Source organism: Rhinoraja longicauda, chromosome 42 (assembly GCF_053455715.1).
Source record: "Rhinoraja longicauda isolate Sanriku21f chromosome 42, sRhiLon1.1, whole genome shotgun sequence".
Classification (NCBI taxonomy): Eukaryota; Metazoa; Chordata; class Chondrichthyes; order Rajiformes; family Arhynchobatidae; genus Rhinoraja; species Rhinoraja longicauda.
Genome location: NC_135994.1, coordinates 5270741 through 5282894, shown reverse-complemented (window position 1 = coordinate 5282894; position 12154 = coordinate 5270741). Strand labels below are relative to the sequence as shown.

The 12154-nt window shown below is 53.3% G+C and overlaps 1 protein-coding gene across 3 annotated transcripts in view; it reads right to left on the bottom strand.

The window, feature by feature from the left end:
* The window catches only part of LOC144612059 (activin receptor type-1-like), a 60550-nt gene that overhangs the window by 14207 nt on the left and 34189 nt on the right, over positions 1-12154 (bottom strand). For 2 of the 3 annotated variants that reach the window (XM_078431581.1, XM_078431580.1), the window contains 5 exons: positions 8450-8538; positions 6560-6796; positions 5664-5894; positions 2279-2484; positions 472-571 (listed from right to left, as the gene is read on the bottom strand). In XM_078431581.1, coding sequence (XP_078287707.1) covers positions 472-571; positions 2279-2484; positions 5664-5894; positions 6560-6796; positions 8450-8531 — 856 coding nt within the window. In that variant the 5' untranslated portion in view covers positions 8532-8538. The remainder of the gene's footprint in view (positions 1-471; positions 572-2278; positions 2485-5663; positions 5895-6559; positions 6797-8449; positions 8539-12154) is intronic. The other variant, XM_078431582.1, reaches the window with a different exon arrangement.

The window sequence follows — 12154 nt, the reverse complement described above, 5'->3', positions numbered from 1 at the left end:
TCCATTAGCCTACACTGTCTCGGCCTACAGCGCCCTCTGGGCCTACAGTGTCCGGGCCGACACCGTCCGGGCCTACAGCGTCCGGGCCTACACCGTCCGGGCCTACAGCGTCTGGGCCTACAGCGTCCGGGCCTACACCGTCCGGGCCTACAGCGTCCGGGCCTACACCGTCCGGGCCTATAGCGTCCGGGTCTACAGCGCCCCCTTGGGCCTAATACGAGACAAGGGCAGTCCTGTATGGGACAAACCAATTTAGCCCAAAATACATGATGTCCCGGCTAATACGGGACAGTTGGCAACCCTGTACACTCCTGACTTGGTGTTTGACTCGTGTCGTTTCTTTCAAATCCTTCCCTCCCCCGGCACCGTACTGAATGGAGGGGAGCGGGGGAACCAGAGGCAGAGTTAGCAGGGTCACGTGGGGATGAATTCAAAGGCACGCCGAGGGTGCTCGCAATGGCTGGTACTGACCTACGCACTCCATGAGTGTGATTTGCCTGGCCACTGTTCTTTGAACAAGGAAAGGGAGACCAGAGCCACTCCCAGAAGTACACGAATGATCAAACAGGTCCTAAAGGGCGAGCAAAAAAAGAACCACTTGTTAATTTAAACAAGGACTGGAACAATTGAGTTTAGTTTAGAGATACAGTGCGGAAACAGGCCCTTCTGACCATCTTTCCCCTCTCACCTTACACCCACGTCCTCTCGTTCCTAAATCCCCTACTCTGGGTAAAAGACACTGTGCATTCACCCGATCTGTTCCTCTCATGGTCTTGCACACCTCTATAAGACCACCCCTCATCCTCCCACACTCCAAGGATTGGCCTCTGTAAATTAGACAATAGACAATAGACAATAGGTGCAGGAGTAGGCCATTCGGCCCTTCGAGCCTGTACGCACCGCCATTCAATGCGATCATGGCTGATCATTCTCAATCAGTACCCCGTTCCTGCCTTCTCCCCATACCCCCTCACTCCGCTATCCTTAAGAGCTCTATCCAGCTCTCTCTTGAAAGCATCCAACGAACTGGCCTCCACTGCCTTCTGAGGCAGAGAATTCCACACCTTCACCACTCTCTGACTGAAAAAGTTCTTCCTCATCTCCATTCTAAATGGCCTACCCCTTATTCTTAAACTGTGGCCCCTTGTTCTGGACTCCCCCAACATTGGGAAATGTTTCCTGCCTCTAATGTGTCCAATCCCCTAATTATCTTATATGTTTCAATAAGATCCCCCCTCATCCTTCTAAATTCCAGTGTATACAAGCCTAATTGCTCCAGTCTTTCAACATACGACAGTCCCGCCATTCCGGGAATTAACCTAGTAAACCTACGCTGCACGCCCCCAGTGTGTGGGGACTGTGGAGATACAGCGCGGAAAGAGGCCCTTCGGCCCACCCAGTCCGTGCCGACCAGCGATCCCCGCACACTAACACTAACCTACACACACTAGGGACAACTTACGATTTACACCAAGCCAATGAGCCGACAAACCTGTGTGTCTCTGGAGTGTGGGAAGAAACCGGAGCACCCGGAGAAAACCCACGCAGGTCACGGGGAGAACGTACAAACTCCACACAAACAGTGCCCGTAGTCCGGATTGAACCCGGGTCTTTGGCGCTGTGAGGCGGCAACTCTACCGCTGCACCACCGTGCCGCAAGAACTCACATTCGCAAGAACTCACGACAAGTAACTAACAGCTTTAACAGAAGGCCGCTCCCTCTTACATAATTGGAAGAACGTTTACTTTAGAGATACTAGTTGGGGCGGTTTAGAGATATTAGTTGGGCGGTCACGGTGGCGCAGCGGTAGAGTTGCTGCCTTACAGCGAATGCAGCGCCGGAGACCCGGGTTCCATCCCGACTACGGGCGCTGTTTGTAGACAATAGACAATAGGTGCAGGAGGAGGCCATTCGGCCCTTCGAGCCAGCACCGCCATTCAATGTGAGTTTGCACGTTCTCCCCGTGACCGGCGTGGGTTTTCTCTGAGATCTTCGGTTTCCTCCCACACTCCAAAGGCGTGCAGGTATGCAGGTTAATTGGCTTGGTAAATGTAAAAATTGTCCCTAGTGGTTGTAGGATAGTGTTAGTGCGCGGGGATCACTGGGCGGCACGGACCCGGTGGGCCGAAAGGGCCTGTTTCCGCGCTGTATCTCTAAACTAAACTAAACTAAACAAAGAAAGATACAGCGAGGAAACATGCCCTTCGGCCCACCTGCTGTAGGTCCTCCCAACCGAACCCAACCAAACTCAGCTGGCAACGAAGGTGGGAAGCTTACGGTGATGGCGTTGTCTCTGGGGTCGGTTATCTTCAGCATGTCCGCTTTGCTCAACTCCTCGTCGTTGGTCAGGAACGGCACCTTCCTGTTCCAGCACAGCCTGCGGTGGAAGAGCAGCAGCAGCAGCAGCAGCAGGATGGCCAGGGCGCTCAGCATCACCACCGGCACCACAATGGACACCACGGATGTCGGCTCGCTGGCCGGCACTGCGGGATGGACAAGCAGAGGGGGGAGGGTGAGCAGCAGGTCACGACCCGACACACCGGCGAGACCAAGCGCGGGCTTGGCGATCGTTTCGCTCAACAGTCCGCCTCAAAGATACTAGAGGAGCAAGATAGACTACTCGACCTTAACAACCGTAGTACGTCACGGCGGCCATTTTAGTCGGCAGAAACATTTAAAAAGAAAAATAACAAAAATCTGTGAATTGATAGATGAGATATATTCTGCATTTTAATGGTATCATCACACATACTGTTCCCCCAAAACACTGATTACACTGCGAGAGGCAGAGCGAGCGGCGGGTTTTGCTTACTAAAATGGCGGACGTTACACTCCTTTGCGTACTACACTTCAGTATAGGCGATTTAGACGGAGTGGTTCATCTTGTTCCTCTAGTATTTTTGGCCCATCTCAACCAACTCCCCCTCCCATTCCCACACTGACCTTTCTGTCCTGGGCCTCCTCCATTGTCAGAGTGAGGCTCAGCGCAAATTGGAGGAACAGCACCTCATATTTCGCTTGGGCAGCTCACACCCCAGCGGTATGAACATTGACTTCTCTAACTTCAGATAGTCCCTGCTTTCCCTCCCTCTCTATCCCCTCCCCTGTCCCAGTTCTCCCACTAGTCTTCCTGTTTCCGACTACTTTCTATCTCTGTCCCGCCCCCTCCCATGACATCAGTCTGAAGAAGGGTCTCGACCCGAAACGTCACCAATTCCTTCTCTCCTGAGATGCCACCTGACCCGCCGAGTTACTCCAGCATTTTGTGGCTACCTTCGATTTTAACCAGCATCTGCAGTCCCCCCCCCCCCCCTCCCCACCCCTCTCCCCCAACATATTCCAGCATTTAATCAGTGTAGGAAAATAACTGTAGATGCTGGTACAAATCGAAGGTATCACAAAATGCTGGAGTAACGCAGCAGGTCAGGCAGCATTTCTGGAGAACATGGATAGGTGACGTTTCACAGAGTGCTGGAGTAACTCAGCGGGTCAGGCAGCATCTCCGGGGAACATGGATAGGTGACGTTTCACAGAGTGCTGGAGTAACTCAGCGGGTCAGGCAGCATCTGTGGAGAACTTGGATAGGTGACGTTTCACAGAGTGCTGGATTAACTCAGCGGGTCAGGCAGCATCTGTGGAGAACATGGATAGGTGACGTTTCACAGAGTGCTGGAGTAACTCAGCGGGTCAGGCAGCATCTGTGGAGAACATGGATAGGTGACGTTTCACAGAGTGCTGGAGTAACTCAGCGGGTCAGGCAGCATCTGTGGAGAACATGGATAGGTGACGTTTCACAGAGTGCTGGAGTAACTCAGCGGGTCAGGCAGCATCTAGGAGCGAGGGAATGGGTGACGCTTTGGGTCCAGACCAGTCTGAAGGAGGGTCTCGACCCGAAACGTCACCCATTCCCTCTCTCCTAGATGCTGCCTGACCTGCTGAGTTACTCCAGCATTTTGTGATACCAGCATTTAATCAGATCATTCAATCACCCCCCCCCACCCCCTCCTGTAGATCCATGTCTGGTTTTACTGTTGCACATCTGGTCCATAATCCAGATCGGGTTTTGTACCCTAGGTTTGTGTGATGGTCCGGGCAAAACACAACCACCTGGGTCATTTCAATAACTATCTCGAATTGAAAGCTCTGAGCATGAAATACGCTACATGTGTGCACATAGTTTGTTTCTGTGACGTGGAGAATATTGTCAAGTTACCAATGCAAGCCCCTGCACCAAAGCTTTCCAGAGTTGCCATCTTGCCAGTCAAGATGTAGTTGCAGGCTCTTGCCAGAAGGTGGCACCCAAGTCCAGCACACGACGAGGGTGGGGGAGGAGCGGAGAGAGAGGGGTTGGCGCAGGGACGTTAGAGAAGTCAATATTCATACTGCTGAATCTGGACCAGTCTGAAGAAGGGTCCCGACCCGAAACGTCACCCATTCCTCCTCTCCAGAGATGCTGCCTGACCCGCTGAGTTACTCCAGCACTCTGTGAAACGTCACCTATCCATGTTCCCCACAGATGCTGCCTGACCCGCTGAGTTACTCCAGCACTCTGTGAAACGTCACCTATCCATGTTCCCCACAGATGCTGCCTGACCCGCTGAGTTACTCCAGCACTCTGTGAAACGTCACCTATCCATGTTCTCCACAGATGCTGCCTGACCCGCTGAGTTACTCCAGCACTCTGTGAAACGTCACCTATCCATGTTCCCCACAGATGCTGCCTGACCCGCTGAGTTACTCCAGCACTTTGTGAAACGTCACCTATCCATGTTCTCCAGAGATGCTGCCTGACCCGCTGAGTTATTCCAGCACACTGTGAAACGTCACCTATCCATGTTCTCCACAGATGCTGCCTGACCCGCTGAGTTACTCCAGCACTCTGTGAAACGTCACCTATCCATGTTCTCCACAGATGCTGCCTGACCCGCTGAGTTACTCCAGCACTCTGTGAAACGTCACCTATCCATGTTCTCCACAGATGCTGCCTGACCCGCTGAGTTACTCCAGCACTCTGTGAAACGTCACCTATCCATGTTCTCCACAGATGCTGCCTGACCCGCTGAGTTACTCCAGCACTTTGTGTCTATCTTCCGCGTCGGTGTAAGCTGCCCAAGCGAAATATGAGGTGCTGTTCCTCCAATTTTGCGTTTGGGCCTCACTCTGACAGCGGAGGAGGCCCAGGACAGAAAGGTCGGTGTGGGAATGGGAGGGGGGAGTCAAAGTGTTTGGCAACCGGGAGGTCAGGTAGGCCCAGGCGGACTGTGCGAAGGTGCTCAAGGAAACGATCCGGGCGGCCGCCATTGGTGGAGCGGGAGCACGTGGCCGCTGGCTGGGTGAGGTCACGTGGGGGCGCGGGGGCGGCGACGTCGCCCTTTGTCCCTTATTTGGGAGCGAGGAAGTTGGCAACCCTACTAATACGGGACAAGGGCGGTCCCGTGCGGGACAAAGTAATTTAGCCCAAAATACGGGATGTCTCGGCTAATACGGGACAGTTGGCAACCCTACTACTATGGGACAAGGGCAGTCCCGTGCGGGACAAACCAATCTAGCCCAAAATACGGGATGTCCCGGCTAATACGGGACAGTTGGCAACCCGATACCGAGGTGTCCCCTCGGCCTCCGACGCCACGCAATAAACGCAGCAGAAAATGCAGCGGCCCACCTTCGAATGCGCTCACGGTCAGGTTGCGGTTGCAGAAATCGCCCGTGCAGCACGTGGAGCGGCTGCGAGGGGTCAGATGCCCACACGGCTGCTCTCGGACATTGGAACAGCCCCTCGTCACCTCGTCCAGGTGCTCAATGACGATGGCGACAAAGCACTTGAGCCCGATGCAGGTGTCTGTGTTGCAGTAGCCGTTCTCACAAACGCACTCAAAGGTCTCTGTCAGCGCCTCTGGAAATGAGAAGCACGCAGTCAGCTGTGGCATTACGAGTCCACTTCAGCTGAGTTTAGTTTAGCAATACAGCGCAGAAACAGGCCCATCGGCCCACCGAGACCGCGCCCACCAGCGATCCCCGCGCACTTGTACTATCCACCGCGCACAAGGGACAATTTTACAATTGCACCGAAGCCAATTAACCTGCAAACCGGCACGTCTTTGGAGTGCTGGGGGGAAACCGGAGCACCCGGAGAAAGCCCACGCGGGTCAAAAGTCAACTTATTTGTCACATACACATAAATGTGCAGCGAAGTGAAACATTACCCGCAGTTCAACAATAAGACCAATACGAATAATCAATAAAAATGCAATAACACATACAATCATAAACCAACACCAAACAAAAAGAAACATCCATCACAGTGAGCCTCCTCCAGTCACCTCCTCACTGTGATGGAAGGCCACAATGTCTTTTCTCTTCCCCTGCCGTCTTCTCCCGCGGTCAGGAGACCGCAGGGGGAACGAACAAACTCCGTGCAGGCAGCGCCCGTGGTCAGGATGGAACCCGGGTCTCTGGCGCTGTGAGGCGGCAACTCTACCCCAGGCATTTGTACGTCACCCAATTCTGTGGCTTCTGTAAAATCAAATATCTCGCTTGACACACCGGGCGTTGGCATACCTCCTCGAGTGGGCACTGAGTTGACATTGGCATTGCAGAGGGCATCTGTGCAACAGAGGGTGGTCTCCTGTGGAGCTGACGGTGGGTGGCATCTCACAGCACTGGTGTCGTTGAGACATCCCCTGTGATGAACCTGATACCCATCCAGAATGGTGAGTGTCTGAAAGCAGAACTTGCCGAAGCACCGATCTCCCGCGCAATCTTCACCTTCGCACACACACTCGGTAACATTGGGACCTGGTGGTGAAAAATACAATGGGCCATCACTTCATCTCTGAGCCTGGTCAGCCAGCATCTCCGGAGAGAAGGAATGGGTGACGTTTCGGGTCGAGACCCTTCTCCTGATCTGAACCATTGAACCATTGACCCGAAACTCTCCAGAGATGCTGCCTGTCCCGCTGAGTTGCTCCAGCTTTTTGTGTCTACCTTCGGCCCAACATGCCCCATCCGCACGAGTCCCACCTGCCTGCATTTGGCCCATCTATATACTAAAACTCTTGTTTGTTTGTTTGTTTGTTTGTTTGTTCCTGAACTACAGCCAAAACGGTACACGATAGCGCGACAATTTTAGGCCCACCTTACTCACCGTCGTCCCTTTGGTGCTAATGGAAGACGTTTCATTGAAATCGGTGTTATATTTTTTAAGTTGTTCACATTTTAAAGTTTAAATCTATCTCCTAGGGAGGGAGGGGGGAGGGACAGGGGGAGGATAAGGGCGGTTGAGGGGGATGTAGTGGGGGGGGGGGAGAGGAGGGGGCGAGGGGAAGGGGGAGGAGAGGGGGAGGGAAGGGGGAGGGGAGTGGAGTGGAGGGAGGAGGGAGGGGGGAGAGGGAGGAGGAAGGGGGAGAGGGGAGGGGGGGAGAGGGGAGTGGGGGAGATGCAGGAGAGGTTTGGGCCCAACGGGTCCACTTGGTCTAGTAACCCTCTAAACCTGTCCTATCCATGTACCTGTCTAAATGTTTTTTAAACGTTGCACTAGCCCCTACCTCAACTACCTCCTCCGGCAGCTCGTTCCATACACCCACCACCCTTCGTGTGAAATGGTTACCCCTCAAGTTCCTATTAAATCTTTTCCCCTTCACCTTGAACCTATGTCCTCTGGTCCTCGATTCCTCAACTCGGGATAATCTGTCTTACTGTTTCTTAAATGTGGTGATAGTCCCAGCCTCAACTACCTCCTCTGGCAGCTCGTTCCATACACCCACCACCCTTCGTGTGAAAAAAATTACCCCTCAAGTTCCTATTAAATCTTTTCCCCCTCACCTTGAACCTATGTCCTCTGGTTGTCGATTCCCCTACTCTGGGTAAAAGACTGTGCATTTAACGCAAATTGGAGGAACAGCATCTCATATTTCGCTTGGGCAGTGGTATGAATATTGATTTCTCTCACCTCAGGTAGCCCCGGCATTCCCTCTCTCTCTATCCCTCCCCCACCCAAGTCGCACCAGCTTCTCGTTCTCACCCAGCACACAGCTCATGAAGACCTGTTTCCTTTATCATCGTTACTTCTTTGCATATCTTTCATTCATTGTTCTTCATCTCTCCACATCACCGTCGATATCTCTCGTTTCCCTTATCCCTAACCAGTCTGGAAGAAGGGTCTCGACCCGAAACGTCACCCATTCCTTCTCCCCAGAGATGCCGCCTGTCCCGCTGAGTTACTCCAGCACTTTGTGTCTATCTTCGGTTTAAACCGGCATCTGCAGTTCCTTCTTGCGCTGTGCATTTTTTTATCCGATCTATTCCTCTCATGATTTTATGCATCTCCACGAGATCCCCCCTCATCCTCCTGCACTGCAGGGAATAGAGCCCCAGCCTGCTCAACCTCTCCCTGTAGCTCAGGCCCCTCGAGTCGTTTTGTGGGAACACGAAGCAACGAGAGAGATTTACCGTCTGGACGATCACCTCTTACGAGCAGCGGCGGCCAAACAAGAGATGACAGCACGCAGAGAAGGAATGATTTCACCGCCATTGGAGACCTGCGAGATGAGGGAGACAAGCAGTTTTAGTGATCGCATCTTACCGTAGGTTTTATCAAATTCACAATCGGTGCAGCGGGTAGAGCCGCTGTCTCACAGCGCCTGAGACCCGGGTTCGATCCCGACCACGGGCGCTGTCTGTGCGGAGTTTGTACACCGATCAGCCAAAACATTACGACCACTGACAGGCGAAGTGAATAACATTGGTTATCTTGTTTCAATGGCACCTGTCAAGGGGTGGGATATATTAGGCAGCAAGTGAACAGTCAGTTCTTGAAGTTGACGTGTTGGATGCAGGAGAAATGGGCAGGAGTAAAGACCCGAGCGACTTTGACAAGGGCCAAATTGTTATGGGTCAGACGACTGGGTCAGAGCTTCTCTGAAACGGCAAGGCTTGTGGGGTGCTCCCGGTCAGCAGTGGTGAGTACCGACCGACAGTGGTCCGAGGAGGGACAGACCACAAACCGGCGACAGGCAGGGTGTTGGGCGCCCAAGGCTCATCGATGCGCGAGGGCAACGAAGGCTATCCCGTCTGGTCCGAACCGACAGAAGGTCGACTGTGGCACAAGTCACAGAAAATGTTAATGGTGGTCACGGGAGGAATGTGTCACAACACACAGTGCATCGCACCCTGCTGCGTATGGGGCTGCACACGGAGGACCAACAGCATATTGGGCAGGTGGGCATAATGTTTTGGATGATCGGTGTACGTTCTCCCTGTGACTGTGTGTGGGTTTTGTCTGGGAGCTCCGGTTTCAGCTCCAGCCCGCCCCGACGCAAAAGTATTTGTACACAGAACCAGCCTCAGTACCCAGACCCTCTGTGCAACTGTGTTGGAGAGATGCCAAAGGAGCGAAAGAAATTCTCACAACAACGCCGGAAACAGTCAGCAGGCCAGACAGCATCCGTGAAGAGAGAAACAGAGAGCAACATTCCCAGGCTGACCTTTCTGTCCTGGGCCCCCTCCACTGTCAGAGTGAGGCCCAGCGCAAATTGGAGGAACAGCACCTCGTCTTCTGCAGATTCTGGTTTAAAGAAGGGTCTCGACCCGAAACGCCACCCATTCCTTCTCTCCAGAGATGCTGCCTGACCCGCTGAGTTACTCTAGCATTTTGTGTCCACCCTCGTATTTTGCTTGGGCAGCTTACACCCCAGCGTTATGAACATTGACTTAGAGTCATAGAGTCATAGAGTCCTACAGCACAGAAAGAGGCCCTTCGGCCCATCGTGTCCGTGCCGCCCGTTACCAAACACAGTCTAATTTTAATCCCATTTTCCCGCATTTGGACCGTAGCCCTGAATGTTGTAGCATTTCAAGTGCCCATCCAAATGCCTCTTAAACGTTGTGAGTGTTCCCGCCCCCACCACCACCCCAGGCAGTGAGTTCCAGACTCCAACCACCCTCTGGGTGAAAAAGTTCTTTCTCACATCCCCCCGACACCTCCCTCCCCTTACCCTGTATCTATGTCCCCTCGTTGTTGAACCTTCCACCAGTGGAAGAAGTTCCCCTGCCATCTACCTTATCTATGCCCCTCATGATCTTGTACACCTCGATCATGTCCCCTCTCAGCCTTCTCTGCTCCAGGGAAAACAACCCCAGTCTGCCCAGTCTCTCCTCATAGCCGAGGCCCTTCATCCCTGGCAGCATCCTGGTGAATCTCCTCTGCACCCTCTCCAAAGCTTTCACATCCTTTCTATAATGTGGTGACCAGAACTGTACACAATACTCCAGCTGTGGCCTCTAACTTCTCTAACTTCAAGTAACCCTTGCTTTCCCTCTCTCTCCATCCCCTCCCCTTTCCCAGTTCTCCGACCAGTCTGACTGTCCTCCTGATTAAATGTTATCTTTGTGTGCCCCGAGCTAAGAATGATCTGTTCTACATTTTCCTTGACCTTCGTCCCCTTTGATGTCTCGTTTTCACACCTTACCCTTCCATATCTCTGTGTCTCCCCCTCCCCTGGCTCTTAATCTGACGAAGGGTCTCGACCTGAAACGTCACCCGTTCCTTCTCTCCAGAGATGCTGCCTGTCCCGCTGAGTTACTCCAGCATTTTGTGTCTACCTTTGAATGTAAACCAGCATCTGCAGTTCCTTCAATAGACAATAGACAATAGGTGCAGGAGGAGGCCATTCGGCCCTTCGAGCCTGTACGCACCGCCATTCAATGTGATCATGGCTGATCATTCTCAATCAGTACCCCGTTCCTGCCTTCTCCCCATACCCCCTGACTCCGCTATCCTTAAGAGCTCTATCTAGCTCTCTCTTGAATGCATTCAGAGAATTGGCCCCCACTGCCTTCTGAGGCAGAGAATTCCACAGATTCACAACTCTCTGACTGAAAAAGTTTTTCCTCATCTCCGTTCTAAATGGCCTACCCCTTATTCTTAAACTGTGGCCCCTTGTTCTGGACTCCTCCAACATTGGGAACATGTTTCCTGCCTCTAACGTGTCCAACCCCTTAATAATCTTATACGTTTCGATAAGATCCCCTCTCATCCTTCTAAATTCCAGTGTATAAAAGCCTAGTCGCTCCAGTCTTTCGACATACGACAGTCCCGCCATTCCGGGAATTGACCTGGTGAACCTACGCTGCACGCCCTCAATAGCAAGAATATCCTTCCTCAAATTTGGAGACCAAAACTGCACACAGTACTCCAGGTGCGGTCTCACTAGGGCCCGGTACAACTGCAGAAGGACCTCGTTCCTACACAGTTATTCCCTCTTCCTGTTTTAAAAGACGGGACCTGTTTCCATTGCTTCCGCGCTTTATCTCTAAACTGAACCAAACTAATTGACCGAAGATGGACACAAAGTGCTGGAGTAACTCAGCGGGACGAGCAGAGAGGTGCCAACTTCCCCACTCCCAAAGAAGGGGCAAAGGGTGATGTCGCCACCCTACACCCCACGTGACCTCGCCCAGCCACCGGCCACGTGCTCCCGCTCCACCAATGGCGGCCGCCATTGGTGGAGCGGGAGCACGTGGCCGCTGGCTGGGATGAGGTCACGTGGGGCGCGGGGTGGCGACGCCACACTTTGCCCCTTCTTTGGGTGTGGGGAAGTTGGCAACCCTGCCAATACGGGACAAGGTGACGTCACTGCCCGGGCCCGGGCGGCCGCCATCGGTGGAGCGGGAGCATGTGGGCCGCTGGCTGGGTGAGGTCACGTGGGGCGCCACCCTATGCCCTTTCTTTGGGAGCGGGGACGTTGGCAACCCCTACCAATACGGGACAAGGCTGGTCCCGTACGGGACAAACCAAACTAATTTAGCCCAAAATACGGGATGTCCCGGCTAATACGGGACAGTTGGCGACCCTCTGGGGAGAGGGAAATGGGCGACGTTTACGGGTCGAGACCCCTCTCTTCAGACGGAACTCATGAACCCACAGAGGGCGAGCCTGGCGTTTCCTCACGGCCGACTAGGCCGGGGATGAGTTAAAAATCCCAGGTGATTTATCCAGAGGGGTGAGGATAAACGTGATAGAAGTTCGGGCCCACGCTGTCATTTGAGCCATATGTTTTTCCTTTGTCCACGATTACATAATTTCTGTCCCGGCTACTTTAGTACATGTACAGCCCTGTCCATTGGCAGCCATCTTTGGGACTCCAGGTGAGTCGG